General features: G+C 49.6%; 1 protein-coding gene across 2 annotated transcripts; it reads left to right on the top strand.

Annotated features, from left to right (window-relative positions):
* Window positions 1-363: 363 nt before the first annotated feature.
* Window positions 364-15772, top strand: FAM107A (family with sequence similarity 107 member A). Of its 2 annotated transcripts, none has more exons than XM_059823361.1 (4): window positions 364-388; window positions 10355-10529; window positions 14317-14473; window positions 15665-15772. In XM_059823361.1, exons 2-4 carry the CDS (start codon window positions 10360-10362, stop codon window positions 15770-15772), a joined length of 435 nt encoding a protein of 144 aa, XP_059679344.1. In that variant the 5' UTR covers window positions 364-388; window positions 10355-10359. The 2 variants fall into 2 exon arrangements, with proteins under 2 accessions (XP_059679344.1, XP_059679345.1); XM_059823362.1 differs by lacking the exon at window positions 364-388 and adding an exon at window positions 4278-4299.
* The last annotated feature ends 5531 nt before the right edge of the window (window positions 15773-21303 follow it).

Here is a 21303-nt window from a genome sequence, read left to right as displayed (position 1 = left end):
TTGGTCTAGGGGCAAAAGCTGTACAGGACCTTCAAAACCCTGTCCATGTCTAACCCGGCTAGTTGGGCCTGGCTGACCAAGCACACGCAAGCACACGTACACACATAACCACACACAGGGGAATGTGGACCAGCCTGCCTCTTATCTCTTGCACTTGAGGCTCCACGTCAATTAAATTTAACAGTTCCTGGTCAGGAGGTTAAAAAAAAAAAATTGTTTTTAAGTATCTAGTAGCAAATGACCAGCAACTCCTCCTACATTTCATCTCCTGTAACAGAGCAATACCTGTGCAGTCCTTTCCCATTTCTCTCTCTTTTCTTCCAGAAAGAATATTCCCTTCAGCCCAAGTGTCCGAGTGGAAGCGGGAAGCCCGGGAGCGGCAGCTCGGGTGAGTGCCAGCAGCCCGCGCTGCCCCACGGAGGCGAGGCGAGCTGGGAGAGGCTGGGGCTTCTCTTCACACCCGGCACTGCTCCGTCCTTGGCTGGAAAACACGGCTGGGATGGGGGAAAAAATGCTGGGACGTGGAGAGGAGCAAAATGTGGAGTGGTGAAAATAAGTGAATAAGCACCCCCATGCCCATGGCAGCCTGGCCCCTTTCTCCAGTCCTCCACGGAGCCAGGAGCATCAGGGCAGAAGGTGGCCGTGCCGGTGCATGCATCTGTGGGTGCGAGAATGCAACTCATACCTGCACCTCAGCAGTGTCCCCAGGCCTCCCTTATCCCCTTCCTCTGGGTGGAAATGGTTTTGTCCCATCCCTGCCCACCTCCTGGGACCAAAACGCTGGGCATCTGCAGGCTGACGTGGGCTGAGCTGGGCTGAGACAGACCACAGCACCCATCTAAGAGCCAAAGGAGCTGCTGGGGTGGTTTAGCTCCCTCAGCTTTGCACCCTCTGGTTTCCCAGGCTGTGGCAATTCAGGGACAGCCGACATGGTACCTCCAGCCACAGCAACGATGGGGATGAGGGTCCCAGTCCAGGCAGGGGCTGCATCTCAGCATGATGAGACCTGGGACATTGGGAGCCTGGGGCAGCGATGCAGCGGCATGGCACAGCCCTGGTGCCACCAGGATGCCCATGGCCCCCATGCAGGGTCTGCTTCTCCCTCCCACAGCCCTTACCTGCGGGGTGCAGAAGCTGCTCCCCCTGGACCATGCAGCAGTTGGTAGATGACGGGGTGTTGCAACATGCCAGGGAATAATCACGATAACTCGAGCGGTTGCCCTGGTGCCGGGCTTGGCTGTTGCAGTGGTTGCTAAAGAGAGTGGGCGTGCGGCTTCCTCTGGGGCGATCTGATTTCTCCGGGAGCGTGGTTAAGGCACGCTTAGGAGAAATCGTCATCTGTGGAGCAGGGACGCGACCTCTCTGCCGGCAGCAACGGCCGTGCTGAGCAGGCTGCTCGGGTGCCTGGGCACGCACGGAGCTGTTTGCTTTGGGGGGAAAAAACAATTAGCTCGTCCTCCGTCCTGGGAAAACATCATCCAGCAACGAAGAGCAAAGGGAGCAAGTTTTCAGGGTGGCAGAAGAACCTTTGGGACTGGCACCGAGGAGCAGGCAAGGCCACCAGCTGCTGCCAGCTGAGCTCCAGCCCTCAGTGGGGTCCCCGTGGGGTGGCGAGAGCCGCGGGGAGGGAGCGCCGGTGCAGTGGCCACCTCCACGTGATCGTCTGTCCCCGCTCCCACCAGTGAGACCTGGCAGGAGCCAGGCAGCTTCATCGGACCCAGCCAAAAAGTCACGCAGGCACGAGCACAGCTGGGCAGAAGCGGCAGCCTCAGCGCCCTCAGCCCCATGTCGTGGGGCGCGGGGCAGCACCTGCCCCCCGGGCTCCCCAGGGCCACGCTGCGGAAATCAGGTAAGCCCAGGGCCTCCCGAGCCACCCCGGGGGGTCCCCGCGTCTCTGCCAGCTCCCCTCTGCGGGGACGGGCTGCTGAACCCCCGTGGGATTCGTCTGCACTGCATACGTATTTATGCACAGGTGACTTTGGACCCTGGTGTAAATTTTATTTGAGATATCATGTTACTTTAATACTTCAGTAGCTGGTTGAGAAGCTGCCCTTCTGCTTCTGCCTTTCCAAACAGACCTGTGTCCCACAAGAAATTCCCCAAGGAAACCCACGCTGCAATTCAAACTTTCTTCTTGGAGCGGCATTGGGCTGGACAGGGGGCACTTGCTAATACAATCGCTGCAAATCAAGGTGGGAGGATTTTCCCTGTATTTGACAAAATACCTTTGAGCTACCTTAAAACGTTCATTAATGATTGATGTGCGTCTCTATCATAGGCAGGCAAACGCACAGAGCAAATATTTGATGAAATATTAAAAGTAAGTTTGTGATTACTGAGAAAGACTGCTAAGCGTCTGTCACTGCTTAACAAAACTAAACAAGCCGCTCCACATGCCGCTTGCAAAAGGCACAGGGCTGACGTCCCTTGGTGATTGCTAACAGAGTGGGATCCCAGCCTTGTTATCTTTGCTTATCACAGTCCGAGGTAATTAAATGAAATGATTAACCAGCACACCCAATCCTGCCCGCCTGCAGGCAGAGGGGAGCTTGCTGCTGCCTGACTGTACAAGCATTTTCAAGCATTAGCCAACACAAAACAGCGTACCGGTAACTTCTATGCACCAGACAGCACAGCTAGCCCCAAGCCTAGCGGGATTTCTCTCTTCCAAATACATGCACATGAGTGCCAAGCTCAGCGGGTGACCGTGGTGACATCAGGGTTCTTTATATTTGGGGGTGACTGCAGATGGTGGCGTGTCAGCAGCCCGGGCTGCGCCCAGTGCTCACTCTGTGCCCCCCTTAGGCAGGTGCGGTGCTGGTGTAAATGGGGGGTCCTGGCCCCACAGGCTGCAGTGGCGGCACGGTGCTCGGCAAGGGTGGGCAGGACTGGGGGGCACTGGTTGGACTGGGGAGGCTGGCTATGCTGGTGGGGAGCACAGGCTATACTGGTGGGAGAACACTGGCTGTACAGGTGGGGAGCAATGGCTGTACTGGTGGGCAGCCCCATCCCCTGCATATGCTCAGCAGTGAGGCAGAGGCAGGAACGGTGACGCGTGGCAGTGGGACCGGGAGCTGCAGGGCCATGTCCCCCTGCCCTGTTTTACATTTCCATTGGCATTTTCTTTCCCTTTCTGCGACCTCATTGGGTTTATTCCTGAACATCGGGGCTGAGCAAAGGCGAGAGGAGCCGGGGCACGCATGCCTGCTGCCCCAATGCAGCCACCCGATAGCTGGGAACCGCTTCCCACGGCGGCCACATCGAGTTACATTCACCCTATTGCATTATAAATACCAGAATTAGCCTTGCTTAATTATTTAAAACTATAGATTAAAAGCAGACAAAGGCTCTTTGCCTCCTTTCCAGAGCACGCGTATCATTTATCGGTGATATGGTCGCCTGGTGACAAGCAGGGGGGCACGTGCCAGGGCCATCGGTATGAGATGCTCCTGAGCTGCCGGCGTGACAGGAACCAGAGCAGAGGAAAATCACAGTGGGGATGGGAGCTGGTACCATCTCTCCCAGGGAGGGTAACAATTAGCATCTGCCAAACTTTGGGGTCACCATATCATCATCATCATCATCATCATCATTATTATTAACATCATCATCATCCATCACCAGGACAGTAAGCCACAACAGTCATTAAGCTAATGTGAAGGAACAACAGGTTTTTCTGTTCCGGGCTTGGCTGTGTAACAGCCACATGCGGATTAGTTGGGGTGTTAAGGTGCATTTTGAGGGCTCAGCTGCAGAGACTTGCTTGCCAACGGGCTTCCAGTCACTGCAAGCCCAAAGCCTCGCCTCCGCATGAGGCAGCACCCACATCTCACCTACTAAAGCCAGCACCTGGGTGCCTCGCTCTGCCCTGAACATACCCACCATGCAGGAAGTGGCTTTCAAAAGCAAGTGCCCGGCTTCGCTCATCCTCCTGGCAGCAGATCCTCCCCAATGCGGTCACACGCCCAAAAACTGCTCTCAGGGCTCACAGAGACCGACACGCAATTGTTTCCCTGCCCCAGGATGCCGACCCCAGCTATTCTGTGTTTCTAAAATACTATTAATTAATGTTAGGAAAATCGTGCAAACTAGTAAATGCCATAAATTCCAGAATCCAAAACAAAAGACAAACTTTCAGCTTAAATCTTTGTAGGACTTAACATACAGCATGACCTCTTCTGCCATTACACTCTCATGGGAAAAGCTGTAGGGCCAAACTCCAGCTCCACTTCAGACAGTGGAAATGCATTGACTGAAAGTTCATGCTCTAAAATGAAAAAAAAAAAAAGTTAACTTCTGGTTAACTGGTAGAAATGTGCGTGTACCAGTGCTTAAAAGGAACTGAGGCTAGTTTAAAGATTCCATGCACCTCTACCTGCACGTGCAAACCCTTGCAGGGTGTGGGGACAGGCTCGCTCCTCTCCGCCTTCCCAAGGAGGAGGGGTGTGAGGGATGGTACCCTCATTCCGGGGAAAGGAGGGCTCCCGGGGGAACGGATGCCATCAGGGGCCATAGCCCAGAAAAGGGAAGGTTCCCCCCATGACTGCAGTTAAATGTGTCAGAAACTCACATTATTTCCCAGGCTCAGGTTACTTGTGTAAATAGCTTTAAACCGGCTCTGCTGACCCAGACTGAGTGTGTTGGTTTTGCAGTCTCCTTACTTGTGGGACGTGCATGACCAGCTTCTTTCAGCAGCCCTTCGTTAATCTGTTGGTTTCTTAAAAATGACACATTCATGAATAAACCCCAGGCATCCAGAAAACCAGAGGTTCTTCCCTGTAGCCACAGTTTTAAGTGATCATTTCTGCCCAGGAAATGGTCCCTTGGGTCAGTGGTTTTACAAACCCAGACCCAGGGCTCTGACCCTGGGCGTCCTGAGGTTTTCACAGTCTCATCCCTTCTACCAAGTAATAGGGTTTCTGCACAGAATTACAAATAGCAATATCCTCTGAGCTTGTATCCTATTCCCAGAATAATGCCTTCTGCCTCTTTTTATGTGGATGGCATTTCACAGAGGCCCATTCTCTGCTCAGACAGTGATTCCCATATAATATTTTTAACAAGAGCAGTTTGGTCATCATCTGCCCCTATTGACAAACCTCTCCCGAGATGCTCTAGTTGGAAAATCAGTTCTCAAATTACACAGACAGCAGAAATAAAAGACTGCAAACTACATTCGCTTTATAGATTTCAGCTAAAGCTAAACACCGACCTGTGCTGCAGAAGACGGCATCGACAGCTTTGTGAGTTAAGGATGCCGAGAACGAACAGGGCAGCGTTGCACGGGGCAGGGCACGCTGCGGAGCGGGGCTGCCTACGGCGCTGAAGGAAGAGAAACTCAGTTTGCAGCTGGCGTGGAAAAGGGCTGAGGGATGCTCAGGGGAAGGGCACATGGGTCACAGAGGGGCAGGACATCGAGGAGAACTTGGCAAAACAAAAGCCAAGGGGGAGGAGGCATGAAAACCTGGAAAAAGCAGCTGAATGATGGTGTCCTGCTGCACCCTCCGTTCTCCTACACAGTAGCAAGTCGAGAAGTGCTGGGTAGGAGCCCAGACCTCCACACTGCAGCTTTCTAAACCCAACAACTATGGATTAATTTTCTTTTCAATCATCTCTTTTGGTTTTCCCCTTGTGAAGAACGGCTGGAGCCAGGCAGGCAGATGTAAGCAGAGCTGCACCCCTCGGGTTACCTGCCCTTTCCAGGGCCGTTAATCCCCTTAACATTCCTGGGGATTATTTCCATCCCAACAGGACGGTGAAGCAGGCTGCCAGCGGCAGTGCAGGGAGCAGCACACGGCACACGATCCCAACACAGAGGGGCTCACAGGGCAACCCACCATGGAGAGACAAGTCACTTAATCCTAAATCAGTGCTCTGTGAAGGGCATCTCCTCCGAGTGAGGGAAAACCAAAAAGCAGCAGCAGCAAAGGGAAGCGTAGCTCAGCTCTGGCCACAGCTGAGCCCCAGTACCCGATGCCTGTCCCTGGGCATGAGCCAGTCCTCCTCCTCCTCTTCCTCCTCCTCTTCCTCCTCCTCCTCTCCAGGTGCAGGCTAAAACCTTTCTCCTTGCCCTGGGCTGCACAAAAGCCACTCAGCACCCCAAGCAGCACACTATGTTTTATGCTCCTGGTAGGGTATATTTAAGGTATTATTTGCAATATTCAGGTTTGCAAAGGCATTTAATTTTGCACTAAAACTGCCCAATGCCCTGTTCCCCAAAAGATTGGGATGGAGCATAATCAGAAGTGGAAACAATTTGGGCCAGGACTGCAGATTCATAATTTTACCACAAGCCTCCCAGGAATTGGGGGATTTATAAGCATTTCCAGGCAGACTGAGCAGGAATTTGGGCTTTGCTTTAGGTCAAAACAGACCAAGATATTAAAATCTCATTTTTCCTCCTCTAGCCAGTCCCACACCCTAGGGCAGGAGGGTGGTTGGTCTCTGGGCCATCCCAAAGATGCTGAATATTCCCTGTGGGGTCTCCTAGAAAACTAATCAAGACTGGGACCTCATTTCACAGCTATGGTTGGGAGAGCAGATACGCCACGCCTGAAGTCCAAGTATCTGCCAGTGGTCCTGGCCTCCTCATTCAGGCAGTCTTGCTTTTTACTTACAGAATAGTCTCTTAGAAACATACCTTTCCTAGAAAGCCTCAGGCTTCTAGAAATGAGGAAAGGCAAAATATTTAAAAGCCAGCAAAAGATTGAGTATGTTGAAGCAAACACAGCTACTTTTTATAAGCAATACTCCGAAGTAGATCTATTTAAAAGGTCACGCTGTCTTTCTGAGTACAGCAGAGGGTATTAAAATGCACATGTATTTTTTTGTTTATATCTTGCCAAGAACAATATAAAATGTCTAACACCTTTTGCTGATTTATGATGGTGGCCACAGAGGTGCCAGAGCCGAGCCTTGTTCATTGATCTACGGCTGAATCATGCAAAAACAGACATCCTGCAGTAAATCCACCACAGAGACCTGGCTTGATTTACACCTCCAGCACTATAAATAATGACAAAAAGCAGCCTGATAGCAGTCTGTCTCCCCTTACACAGACATGAATTACATCAGGTCTTGAAGATGATAGATCTACTCCATGAGAAACATTTTGCACTGCGTCCCTATCTGCCAACTTGCAGGAGAAAAGATGCCCTGTGCTTACTCCCAGCATAACCCCAAGCTGTGTTTCAGGCGCACCAATACTTTCATATTCTCATTTTTCTTTTTCTGCTCAATGCAAATGAAGACATTCCTTGAATTGTTCCAGACTAAGGTCTTCTGAAGGTTTAAAGTGCTATTCTCCTAGTGTGGTTCAAGGCTTCTTCCAGTCCTGGTCAGGGACAAGGTCAGGGCTTTGACTTTGTCCCCAGGGCAGCAGTACGGACACCCACTGGAAACCAAACCCTCGAGGTCAGCGTCTGCACACCCCTAGGCACCGCTAGTGCAGTGAAAACCAAGCTCAGAGCTACCTGCTGTCTCCTGGCCCCCGCAGTATTGTTCAGTCAAATTGCACTCATTGTGAGGACTTTTGCATGCCGTTTAACAGCGCCTGGCCAGAAACGCTTCCAGTCAGTTTCAGTTCCTCCCACTCCTTCTTCCCAGTATTTTCTTCATTTCTGCTAGTTTCAGGGAAAAGTTCCCCATCTGCCTTCAGTAAATAGGTTGATAAATTGTTGCTTCTTTGCAAGCCTCAGTCATGCAACGTTAGATTGCTGCAACCTGGAAATAACCCCATTAGCCAATTCAAAACCTCCGGGCTCGCCGCAGTGCTCCCCCAAAATACTGCATGAGCAGAGGGCACCTCAAGGTGGGGGTCCCTTATCATCCCGGGTGTCTGGGGGTGGAAACACCACAAGACCAAACTGGAGGGCTGGATGGCACGGTGCAATAGCGTTGTACACTGCTGGGGATTAGCGCTATGAGGATGTGGGGACAGCCTGCCCCAAGCGAATCTCCTAGGATCTGGGTCTTGGAGATAGGGAAGAAGGGGCTCCCACTCCTGAGTTGCAAAAGGAAACCATACATCACAGAGGCGGGAGGGAAAACAGTACTTTACAAGTAACAGTGCTGCCCCAGTGCCCCAAGAGCTAGTACAGCCTAGCAGCAGGGCCCAAGAGCTACTTGGTACAGAAAAAAAATACCAAAATCACTAGAGTTACAGCCATTTACAGCATCCAGGTTGGTCCCTCAGGCTTGGTTGGCCATGTAATCCCTCCACTGCTCGCTGCGTTATCCCCTAGCAGAGCACAACAGGCAGATTTAAGATGGACAAACCCAAGATCGACACGCCCCAGCCCTTCTCCTGCCGTGCGGCAGGATTTGGTACCCAGCACACAAGCAAGTGTGGGCATCTCTGTCACTGGAGGCGGCTCTGGTCTAAACAACAGCACAGGAACAGTAGGAAAAGGGCAAGAGGATGACACAGTGATACTGAGGCTAGTCTGTTAGGATAGCTGTCCAAAAATGGTGTTTCCATTAAAAACACCCCACATTTTATTTAAGTTACTCCATGGAGAGACTTTTTTGTTTGAAGAATGAAGACTTTGCTTTGCCATCTGAAACAGGAGCTCATCCATTGCATTCATGCCAAAACAAACCTTTGCTTTTGTACCTTCTTTCCTTGCCTTTTGTCTGCCTCTTCTTCTGTGAACAAAGACCAAAAAAGGGAAGAAGTAGAAGAAGAAAAAAAAAAACAAAGCAATTTTACCCCAGCAAAAACCTGACATGTTTTCTCATTGTTCAAAACCTGGCTTTCATCGAACAAAAATTAGCCATGAAATTGTGCTGCCTTAACCCTTGGCTGTTCTTCAGTCCCTGCATCTCCCTGGAAGGCAACGTTGAGCCCCCAGTTTCAGCCTGTGGAGTCCGGCCCCACAGGGGTTTGAGCCAGCCTGGCACTTGCCATCAAACATCAAACCACACCACCTCCCCTTCTCCCAGCAGTGATGTATGATCCTAGAAGAAAATAATTTGATACAAGAAATCACTGGTTCCAGCTTCCAAACGCCCTTTAAATATGTACCGAACTATTCACCTCAATTACACTCATGTAATGGGCTCTGATTTGTTTTTCTTTGTTCCCAAAGCAGTAGGGCACTGGCCACATTAACATTCAATGAGAAGTTGTTTGATATTGAATCATTTCTTCAGCAGTATTATTCCTTACACAACTCTGTTTGATTGCAATCCACTTTACATTTGATAAGTACTTACTGACTATGAAAGAATGGCCTAGCCTGCTTTCTCTTGCCTTTTTTTATTGATTTCTCTTTTTAGAGGGTTTTATTCCTTTTATACATGAGATTGCAATAAGAGAGAGAGGCAACATCACTGAACAACTGTTTTCCTTGCTGCTCCACCAACCCGTATAACTTCACACTAGGACCCCAAAAATACTGTAATAACAAGACACTTACAGACATGGAGCTGCCTACACCCTTTTCCTGGGACTTTTTGTTCTTACTGGTAAACTTCCAAATTTTTCAAGTGAATAGTCAGGAATAAATTGCTCTTTCTGAGCCCCTGATTAGACCGTACACTGAATAATTGTAGGCAGCCCCACTGTGCTTCGCATTTAAAGATACAGCCCACCACATGCAGTTTGTCTTATAACTTGTGCTTTGCACTCAGTTTGTATAGGGTTTTTTGTAAAGGAGAAATGTAGAGCATTTGGAAAATACCAACAGTGAACATGCCCTGTGGTTTGCCTGAAATCCAAGCTGCCATCACTTCCAAAACAGTGGGCTCTTGCTCTTACATCTAGAACATACAAATTATTACAGTACGATCACATACTGCATGGGCGAATTATGCTTTTCTTGGCATTGGGCTCAATCCTGATTATTAGGCCAGCAGGATATCAGCAAAATCTTTCCTTACAAGAGGTTTCAGATACAGCAGCACTTCCTCAGACCCGTGTTTCAGAAACCCCTCAAATCCCACAGCTTCCCTTTGTGCTAAGGGACCAACAGCTTCGGCCAGGATGACCAAAGCAGCAGCTCAGCCCAGTCCACATCCATGGCTGTTTCCCGCTTTAGTTAGACCTGCCTTGCATTAATTAATCCTTGGCACTAAATGCTGCAGCCACTGAAGCGAGCGGCTGGCAAGCAATTTAAGTGATCTAATTAATATGTGTCTCATCAACAACACAGAGGGAATATTTTTTAAAACCTCTAAAAAACCCGCACGAGCACATGGAGGCACGTGCACACAGACAGTGGCACGGGTGTCAAGCAGCCAGAGCAGGCACCACCTCTTCTCCTCCGTCTTGCCCAGGGGAGGAGAGCTCCAGCGGGTTCCCACACCGCAGTGGGGTGAGACTTCTCATGCCAACACCTCTCTTTTCTTCCAGCATCGATGTACACTGAAATACAGCGGGAGCGACCAGATGGTGGGAATATCCTGACTCACCCAGACTACATAGATGGAAACCCAGACCTTATCAAACCTAAAAAGCTCCTAAATCCTGTAAAAGCCTCAAAGAGCCACCAAGAGCTGCACAGAGAGCTGCTGATGAACCACAAAAGGTAAGAGGAGGTCTCAGCCTGCTGCTGGAGTGCTCCGAGAGGTGCTGAGCCATCGGAGCTCAGCAGCCAAGGCACAAGTGCCAGCAACAGCCTGCGAGTTGGAAGGGCACAATAAATCCCTTCACTTGCAAACGAACACCATGTAAAACTTGCTGTAGTCCTTTCCTCTTTTCTCTGACACGATGGTTTCTTTTAAAACAAAAGCAGAATGAAAAGCCCCCTGCTCTGCCAGCCCGAAGCATCGGCTAGCACTTTTTGGAGCTGCTCGCTATTTCCACCCACCTCAAGCCACAAGTGCTGGAAGATGCGAGGCATCCCTACAGCCCCCTTCTCAGTGTCCCATGCATGTTTTCTCCCTGGTCCTGGTTTTTCTGTCTCCATCACTGACTTGCCAAGTCCCCAGCAATGTGCAGCCTTCCTGTGTGCTTTCAGGTCAATCCAGAGGCAGTAAGAGCTGCAGGCTGGATGGAACCATTGAAAGCTGGGATAGCATCAGTGTGAGATCTTCTGTACAAGGAAAAGGCTAATCACTGTCTCCCTAAAAGCCAAACGAGAAAAGAGAGGCTAGAATTCATGTTCCTGATTTCCTACCCCATCACCCCAATATAACTCTTTGGGGGTACAGAAACAACATCAGGATAATGACACCAGGGACCAAGAACCTATAACCACACCATTCCTTTGTGGCAACTGTATGAACATCAGAGCAATAAAAGCATATTCAGTTCAGAGCCTTTTTAGCACAGCAAGAAATCTGCTGGCTTTATATTGACATTTTCTGAATACCCTGAAATATTCTGACACGATAGCACTTTGACCATCTAATTAAAAGGAGCACAGCCTCTGTTCAAAAGGACTACAGTCATTACGAGAACCAGACACGTATGTTAATTCAGCAAACAATCAAGCCTGCCAGCGGGATGCATTAATCAATACTGGCACTCACTGGGCTTGGGTTTGATTTGATTTTCAAAGAATCAGAAGAATTACAGGGACCATGCCCAGGCCATTCTCCAGCATCGAGGCAGAGGTAACTAAACGAGCCAGATATTTTTAAAACTCTCTAGTTTGAGAGTGACCATACCCTGCCTAGTGATACTGCTCAGTTTAAAGGCTCACCCACCAGCATTGGCTTTGATCTCACAGGATGTTATTCCAGTCTAATCACAACGGACCAAACCATCAAGAAATTCCTGCAACGAAGGTAGCAGAGACGAACGGTGGCAGACAGGGTACAGACCGCACGGCACCAGGCTGAGCTGGACTTCAAACTGGCAAATACAAAGTACATCATCACTTTGTACTCGAGTCCTGTGCTTGCCACCAGGACATATCCACACGTGCCATCAGATGCTGGCAGGAGGCAGCCCCATTGCAGCCATCCTGCATCTCCTGACCCCTCTCATTTTAGTCCTGTACATCTCAGGCATCAGTTTAAACCTGCTTCGGCTCTAGCCTCCCAAACATTTTTCAGAATATGTGAAACAAACCCTACTGCAAACAATAATCCATTGTTGCTGTTTTTTTGTCACTCTCGAATCCACCAGTTTTACTTCCTGCTACATGTTACTGTAGGGTAAGAGAAGGGAGAAAGGAAGAGAGAAGGATCTATGACTTGCTCCTATTTCTGCTCTGCTGTTGGTTTTTCCCCTTAAGCATCAGGGAGAAGCAACTCAAATCAGCAGCTTGTGCAACAAAACCCTATCTTAGTCAACACCTCTAGGTACTAACAACACAGGCTGATTAAATCAAAGAGTAGTAACAAATCCACAAGCAACTCCAGCAAGCCAAGACAGGTTTTCTCTCTCTCGAGCCTTGGGAAAAGCATCTCTGCAACGTCTGAGTTCTTCCTGACTTGAAAAAAACATGAGAGCTCTGGGACCAATGCTACAGCTACCTTCGCTGATGCTGCCATGAACTTTGTCCCACCATAAAGAAAAAACAGAAATGACAACAGGAAGCATGGTTAACATGGCACTGGAAGGATGCAGGCACTGGTCCCCAGTCATGTTGTGATGGCACAGAGGTTTGCTGCATCTGGAGAGCATTTTCCTCTCCTGCCTGCCAGTTCAGTTTCTCATGATGTGAGATACCACCTCAGTGCCCGCCACCCTGCCAAGGAAGACTGGTAGTCCACAGGGTTTGATGTCTCTGCTTTCAAACAACCTTAGCAGAAACCAACCAGCCTTCGGTCAAGAGAAACCTCCAGGTGCTGAGGACCAGCTTTGTATTAATGGTGCACGCCGACCTGCCGTGCCCTGGGTAAGCCCTTAGCACAGACATGGGGAGGTCCCCTCCTCACCTCAAAACAGACCTTCACCCACAGGAACACCAAACACCCCACATTTTACAATAAGGCTTGTAAATACTCTCAGCCCGTTGATTTAAACGAGTGTTAAACCCAGCCCATGAAAGTGGTCAGGCCCCACTCCTTCCCGGTGTGTGACAGCTACGAGGTCTTCAATTCCCTCTCCTCAAAAACACAACTTCAGTCATTGCCTTCTAGTTCTGTATTTTCTTGCAAGATTACTTACACTCCAGCTGCTATTGCAGACGATAGCCTGCGTAAATGCATCCTCAACCACTTCTTAATAATCTGTTCTTCAGCGACATTAAACTCTGTGCAGTTGGAACAAAGTCTCCTGAAATTCAGCAAATGTTCAACTTCCCAGCAGCTTCAGGTTTTTGCCTCTCTCTGACAAGGACTCAGTGGGGCAGAGAGTCACCGCTTTTAGTGATTTAAGCCAGGAAGCTGATGGATTTTAGGAAGGCAGATTCCTTTTGGCGTGGAGGAGATGAGTTGCTCAAACCACTATCCTGGAAGGGCAGGAACCGTCCCACGACCATGCAGGAGCATATCCGGACTCGTTCAGCATTCACCTATAGCCCTACACGTCCGTAACTACTCCCATGCTTCTAGGGGGGCAGAAGCTGGTGGGAAGGTGGCTGGGGTCAGCTGCAGGAGGTAAATCTTAGTGTCTAAATTCAGGCATGGCAACAGTCAAAGTGTTAGATTTCTGAAATTTGTTTGGAGAACTTCTTTCACCTCTTTACCATGTATTTATGCCTTGCCTGCATGTCCCGGCCATGTCTTCTTTCCCATCATCCCACTCCTCACAGCACAGGGCTTGGAGCCACCCTGCTTCACCTGAGATGCTTTGGGCAGCTGAAGGGGACCCAAGCGCCTGCGCCATCAGCAAACGCTCTGGCTTCCAGGAGAAAAGGACATTTCATTTTGGCCTCTTGACCCAAACTCTCCATCTCAACAGGGGGATCGCCGGCCCTCAGCTGAAGCAAAGCTGGGATGCGACAGAGAGGAAAGGAGCTGCCGGGACAATTATTGCAGATCAATGACTACCCCTGCTGGTGGCAAAAAAATCGGCATTATTTAAGATGCCCTCAATGCTGCTGAAGCCGTCACTGACATAATTAAAACTAGTAACAGCAGGAGCCAACGGATGGTCTCATTTCCATACCCGACCCAGAAAGCTGTAGCACCTCAGTGTAATGGGAACAGCAAAACTTCCAGCACCACAAGCCCCAGACACGGACAGCAAACGCCATGCCCACCGAGGCCGGCAGCCCAAGGCACCATCCCACAGTAAGGTGCTCCCGGTAACACCCTCAAAGGCTTGTGGATGGATTTGTGGACCAGGACTGATTTGTGGACAGGGTCTTCCATGTTTCCATTTAGGATCGAGAAGAGTTTTGGGGTTGCCGGGCTGGCAGTGGTTACATCCCAGGATGTAGGCGCTCCGGCCCTGATTTATCTGCTTTTTATCCACAGAGGCTTGGGCATGGAGAGCAAGCCAGAGCTGCAGCGGGTACTCGAGCACCGACGGCGAAACCAGCTCATCAGACAGAAGAAGGAAGAGGAAGAGGCAAAGAAATTGCAGTCTCCTTTTGAAAAAGAGCTATTAAAGAGGCACCAGAGGCTGGATCAGGTAGAATTGAGGTTTTGGTCATCCCCAGGTTACCGTAACCACCCCATATGAGGCACAGACCACAGGGGAGATGGGTGAGCTGAGGCTCAACCCAAGGTATAGCGTTGCCCCCCTTCCATAAATGGGAGCCACAGCACATCCTTCACTGCTGCCCCACACAGCTGCAGCACCCTCATCCTCACAGTGGGATTCACCTCATTCATACCACCTTGCCCAGGACCCCTGCTATGCACCACTGGCCCTGGGTCTCCTCCGGGTCCCACGTGGTGTCCTTGGGGCATGCTTTCCAGTTCAAAGCACCCCAAATAGCTTGGGGGTGTTGCAGCACCCACCACAGGGGTGCTCAGCATCCTGGGGTGCAAGGTGAGAGGCTGCAGAAGTGCTGGAAGGTGCAAACCCTGCTGCAATCACACCCAAGCTGCTTTTGGGAGCAGTTCCTGGAATGTACTCTGGCCAAAAAATATGCCTGGGGAGAGCAATATTCAGCATGGGCGCTTGTCAGCAGCACAGCCATGCCCTGGGTGCTCTCTGCACCTGCCCGCTTACCCAAGCCAGTGCAAGCAGCAAGTCAGCTTGTTGCCGCTGAAAAGAAAGTCACTCCCTGTCTTACCTGTCAGTATTTGCACTGCAAATGGATGAAACTAGTTTATTTAATTAATGACACAACAGGTCCCTTGCAATAATATCAGCCAAGCCAAGATCACTTGAAAATCAAAGCCCTGCACTCTCAGAGAAGAACCAGGAATATGAAACAAGGTGGTTTAGGGACAGATCCATAAAGTCTTCAGATATAAACGTGAGGCAGTACAACAACTTACCCCCCCTTAGACGATAACCTAATGCTGGGAGCTTTTCCCAGGCTCACAGGCCTCCTTTGCTGGGAAGGATTCAAACCTCCTCCTCTCTCCTCCATGCCAGGTCTGAAGTGAAGCACTCCCCTGCTTTTCTGCTGGAGATGTTCCTCCCTGGAGGAAAAAAAAATATATGTTTCAGTTAGCCAGGAAAAGAGACTCAGGGTGAACATGGCTTTGGTTTGGAAAAAGAGAGCACCGACATGTGCACTACACACTCATTCGGCGTTGGGCAATAAGAAATGGACACCCAGCAATAATGAAGCCTACCGCTTTAATGTAGCTAATGCACTTCTGTCCTTTAGCATACACAGATAACGGTGACTCTTCTTTCTTACAGTTGGAGAAAGAGCAGGAGAAGCAGGAAGACCATGCACCAGAATTCATCAAAGTCAAGGAAAACCTGAGAAGAACATCAACGGTGACTGGTGATGAGAAAGCAGCATAGCTTCTGCCAAAACTCAACGGGGATCCTACCAACACCGGCACTAACACATACATGCTGACATCTCTGTACATGGTGGACATTCACAGCCGCATCATTGGGGCTACTTACGGTTATTAACACTTGCTCCAGTAGAAGGCACAAAAAAGGTTTTCCCAGCCCAGGAAGGTATCACTGTGGAAAAGGCGCGGTATTCACCGAAGAAGTACTCACATGAGGAGATGCAGAGAGAAATGATGTTATTTTCCCCCCAGACTGTGGGTGCACGCTAACCTCCAGCTAACTCTTGGCTAACCCTTGAGACGCAGCGACCGTTTAAGCCAGGCAAGTCTGTGGAGGGATGGTTTGGGGGACCCCTGCTTCTTCCTGGAGGCAGGCTCGCCAGGCACCGGCTGGCAGGAGGGCGGCTGCAGCTCTGGGGAATCTCCTGGAAACCTGGCGTGGTAACTAAAAGGGATAATCTGCGTATTACTGACAACAGCCCAGGTGACCGTAACGGCTTTCCCAAGGGTCACTGGTATTGCACCAGTGTGCGAGTCAAGCCCGGCTGAGACTGTGTGTCCCAGCAGCACACCTGCACTATTGGAAAAATCGACCTCTGTGTGCCCATACCAATGCAGCACAGGCGGGTGCAACTGTTCTTCATGAGCACCTTTAAACTGCATTTCAAACCTGTTTGAAAATAGCTATTTAGGCAGTTCCATGCTCAGGCAGAAAATACATTGGACTATACCACCAACACCCCAAGTGGAAGGCAAACGCTCTGTGCAGAAATCAAAGGCTGGGTGTTTTCAGTGTGGGTGTTCGTGGAAGCGTGCAGTGACCAGGCAGCAGATCCCTGTGGATGTAGCAGACAAACAAACTGCTTCTTGCCCCTGGACTACTGAGCTTCAGCCCCTCACCCTGCAGCTGGACATGTGCTACCATAGGGACACACAAAAAATGTCCTGTGATTGAGTGGTGGTTAATGTGGTAATGTCATACTGGTGTCAGGCTGCTGTCCTGCTCACCCTGCACACAGCTGACATCTGTAGGCACCGGGTACGGGCCATGTAGGTACCGATGCAAAACTGTTTGTCAGTGCTTCTCATCCCCTTTTCCAGAGGTCACAGCTGCCTCATTTCAGTTGCCACCTTGCAAAGCTAAACATCTTCTTGCTGCTGGTATAGCAAAGCTGAGATAGATGGTGTATTTACACCACGTATGGACAGAGCCTACCACATTTATGGGGCACCCGTGCCCTGAGGTGTCCACATCTAGAGCTAAAATTGCACCTTCAGGAAGATCTTGGCTTCTTGCTTCTCACATCAGCCCTGATACAAAGCCTAAACAGCGTAACTCACTGACTGCCTTTGAATGCTGGCTCTTGAATGGCAAGCCTCAAGGGAGCTGGTCAGCTGGGAAGGTAATACCTGGTTAAACAGTATCTACTATCCACATCTTCAGTGGATCCATACGTAAATTAAGGGAAACTGGGCGTTTACCACATATTTATTAAAAAGTTACTAACCCATTCCCTAGTCTCCCTGGTCCAGTGGGGTGTTTCATTTCAGAGGGCTGTTGCTCGACCTGGCAGCTTGACTAAAACATCTGAGCCACATCATGTGTCCAGAGCGGTGATGCAGGTATGGGGCTTCCGCGACAGATTGGACTATAAAAGCCCTTAACTCAGTTTCAGTCCTTGAGAGCCCCATGTCAAGGCACTGTCTCTGTGTTTTTAAGCCCCATGCTCATAATGCTTATTCTAAACAAGTTTTTATTTCAGAAATCCAGTGCATACGGTCACTATGGGTCAAAGAAGATCTGAAAGGATCTATTATGTCCTTTCTAACCATGAAGCTTTTCATATAGGTTATGATTAAAACCATGAGGAAGAAGCAGCATCGACCATTTTTTCAGGGGGAAAAGAAGCCAAATTTCTCCAAGAAAAAAAAGGTTTTGCTAAGGATGCTTGCACGCAGCTGTAAAGAATGCTGTATAATACTCCATAGGTAACACCAGTTTAAATAACAGCCAGAATTACTGTGCTGGGGTTTTATGAGGGGTTATGGCACAGATTAAGTAACCTTGATCAAAGAGCTGAAAAAAATTCAGCAAATTAATTTGTAATTTTGCCACAGATGGAAATGCACTCCAGGAGAGGCAATCTGTCGCTCCATATGCACCAGTGAAATCAGTGTTATCAGCTCACCCGGCTGGGACAGGGGCATTTATGCAAGTCCTTGGGTGGGAGCCATCCAGTAAGGTCTGGGTAAGCTGAGTGCTCAGATCAGCAATGAAAAAGTTGAAAACACTTTGCTGTGGTCTTCTTGAGTATGCAAATATTATCTGGAAAAAAAAATATCAAGGCGTCTCCCTTTGATGTGGTGTCCACCAAGCACAGAGTGGGGCTCACACCAACGCAGTCCGGGATTGCTAAGGGGTGTCTGGGTCTCTTTCAGCGGGTGTCCAGAAGGGAAAGGGAGGGCCAGGTCATACTGTCCTAACTCAGGCTGAGCTAACAGAGCCAGCCACAAGAAACCCTTCCAGCGGTGAAGAGACAGCAGAAAGCCCTGACCCGGCTGCCCACCGGGACCCTGCGGACTGTGGGCCAGGACCCAGCCCCACGTCCGCACACCGACCCATCAAACTGGCTGCAAGGAGCCGGCACCGGGAGCTCCCACGGGGCTGAGCCGGGCTGTAGCAGCCCCATGGCACACAGTGGGGCACACGGCGCTTCATCCCCGGCAGGAGCTGCAGGCTCCAGCCCTCCGTGATGGCACGTGAGAAATGATGCTTTTACTGTTCAAGTGTTGGCTTAAAAAATCACAGCAATTTCCAAGACAGCTCTTCTCACCCCTGCGAACTGGTAACCGCCTCCCCGTCTGGGCTCAGACCCAGAGGCTGGGCAACCTTCCCCCGTGCTCTTGTGCTTCATGGCACGGCAGCGTGGAGGTGGCGCCTGAAGAAACACGAGCGTAAGCATCACCAGGAAGATTTTGGGGTATCTTTGTGTCTCTTTTCTTTTAAATTAATTCCTCCCTATGCCCCTAAAACACATTCCTGAATAAACGTGGTGTATCCAGAAGATACAGATTATCAGAGTATTGATGGAAGACGATTTTTTGCACTGTGTATGTTGCCTATGTGGTATATAGTCTATATTCTGTGTTGGTGTTTATACATTTATATAAAAATATGTCATGCAACTCTACTTAATTAACTCACACTGTTTAACGTGGACACTTCTGAAGAAATAAACTAAACGATGATTGTATGTTTTCCTTTTTTTCCACAAGGAACTGAAAAAGCTCCAAGGATACAAGCAGACAACAGCCAAATAAACTGATTGAACATAAAAATCAGTGAAGTCTGACAGCAACTCGTTTGTTAGTGCTGTGTTAACTTACTCATCAATGAGCTGGTTTTATCATCTGCACCCAATGCTGCACCCATTGCTTATCACTAGACTTCATCACAGTTTGCTGAAAGTTTAAGGGCACAAAAATTGTGGACTCAGGCTTTGTGCACTGAAACTTCCCATATGTTTGATTTCTAACTGGCCACGGATGCCCACCTGCCTGGCAGGGTAAGACCCACAAAGCCAAGGAAACACATTGCCCTGGGAATTAATTTTAAAACTCAGTTTTGAACTGAAAGGTATTCCTCACACTAGTGAGCTCACTTCGTTATGTTTAAACATTTTAAAAGTGTTTTAGCAGCAACCAAAGACCACAGATTAAATAGATAAGAAAAAGAGAGGATGCTTCACACGTGCAGGTCACACACACCGTGCTCCCCGAGAGCCAAGACTAGAACTGAATGCAGCAAAGCAAACGAAAAGGACTTCTCTGTCTCATTAGCGAGATCCTTAACAGCAGAGATGCTAACTCCCCGCTCAGAACAAGGCAGAGATGGTGCTTGGATGCGTTTCTCTGACACCACGTATCCGCTGGGTTTGCCACACCGGGAGGTACACGGCCTTCCCAACCCTCCACACCCTGCGGCACTGGTGTGGGCAGTCAGCCCATCATCAGGGATGAGGGCTCATTGACTAAACCTGTTGGTCGGGTCAGGTTTCCAAAACATCTTCCCACCTTGTTGCCACTGACAATCATAGGTCACTTGTTATCCCACCATGGCGGGTTGCGTACTTCATTTCTTGGCACAAACCACACAAAGGGAAACGTCTTCGCTGGAGAGCGTGGCCTTTGGTGAGACACGAGACCACGGGACTCAGGCAGGATTTTGTAAAACGCTTTATCAACCTTTCACAGCCCCAGCCAGCGAGGTTTCGATGGGCTATGCCCCAAGACTGCTCACACTAATCATACACCTCCTTTCACACGCGGATGCCAAGAGCGGTCGTTCATATCGTGGCAGTTCCTCTTCTATGGAAGAGAGTAAGAAATAATACTCTCTGTTCTTTAAAGATATGTTGCCTTTTAGCTATGCACAAACTGCTCCATTGCCTGGATTTTTCTTACTGCTGGAGTTTTCAATACCAGCTTTGCAATTTATCCAGGTCACGCTGAGATCTCTTTTCCTATGCACTCACTCCTGAAGTGCTCCTAGATAGTTTGCTGCAGTGGAATTTCCTCTCAGGGAACCCTCATATTTTACTGCCTAATTTACTTCTCATTACTGCCTCAGAAATGGCAAATTCTGGTTTTCTTCCTCAAGCTAGCGGTAGCTTCAGACTGGCCCTGGCTGAACACCCCTTCTCGGGAACTCTCCTCCGCCTATCCTGGGTATTTCTCTATATTTGGATAATTTTGCAAGATTATCTAAAACTGCCACAGACCGACAGGTTTTGTGTTGATAAAAGCATCATGTGAAACCTGTGAGTTGGACATGATACCAGGGATATCTAGGCTTATGGAAATGGGGAAAAATGCAGAATTATCAGCGACATAAGAATTATGGTGTGTTCCAACACAGCATGACCAGGTGCTCTTGTGGATTTTATTGGTTCCCACCACAGCCTGTGAGATCTCTGGGCACCCCGCGGGCACGTGGAGCTGAGGCGTATGAGAACGCTGCCGGGTGAGCCACTCCAGTGGCACTCCAGCTCAGACGTCACTCACGCAGACTGGCAAGGACCTACCCAGGCAGCACCCGAGCCTACCCGAATATAAGCCTGCATGAATGTCAGGTTGCAAACAGGTTCAGGCTTCTTCCAACCTGTCATCCCTCATCCTTCCTTCGGGAGACCCAGACCCGCTAGCTGAATTGCAAACAGCGCTCAGGAAGCATAAGACCGAGCGCTTCTGACTCCAGCAGAAGAAAATAGCAGAGCAAATTGAGAAAGCCCATGGATAGCTTCAGAACGATGTTACTGCCTCCCAAGCACTGGCAAGCCCGAGTCACTGTAGGATGAGATGCTGCGCGGTACGGACTGGAATACCAAGCAGCACGTCCGCAGGATGCCCTATTGCTCTGGCAGGGTGACAGAGCCATACAGCATCTTCAATCCACCAGACTCATCCCTAATGCACCATCCACTGCCCGTGAGCACAGTCATGGCATTACAGCAGCTGTTCTGATTTATTGTT

This window comes from Gavia stellata, chromosome 12, assembly GCF_030936135.1.
Source record: "Gavia stellata isolate bGavSte3 chromosome 12, bGavSte3.hap2, whole genome shotgun sequence".
Taxonomy (NCBI): domain Eukaryota; kingdom Metazoa; phylum Chordata; class Aves; order Gaviiformes; family Gaviidae; genus Gavia; species Gavia stellata.
This window is presented reverse-complemented; position numbering and strand designations above follow the sequence as displayed.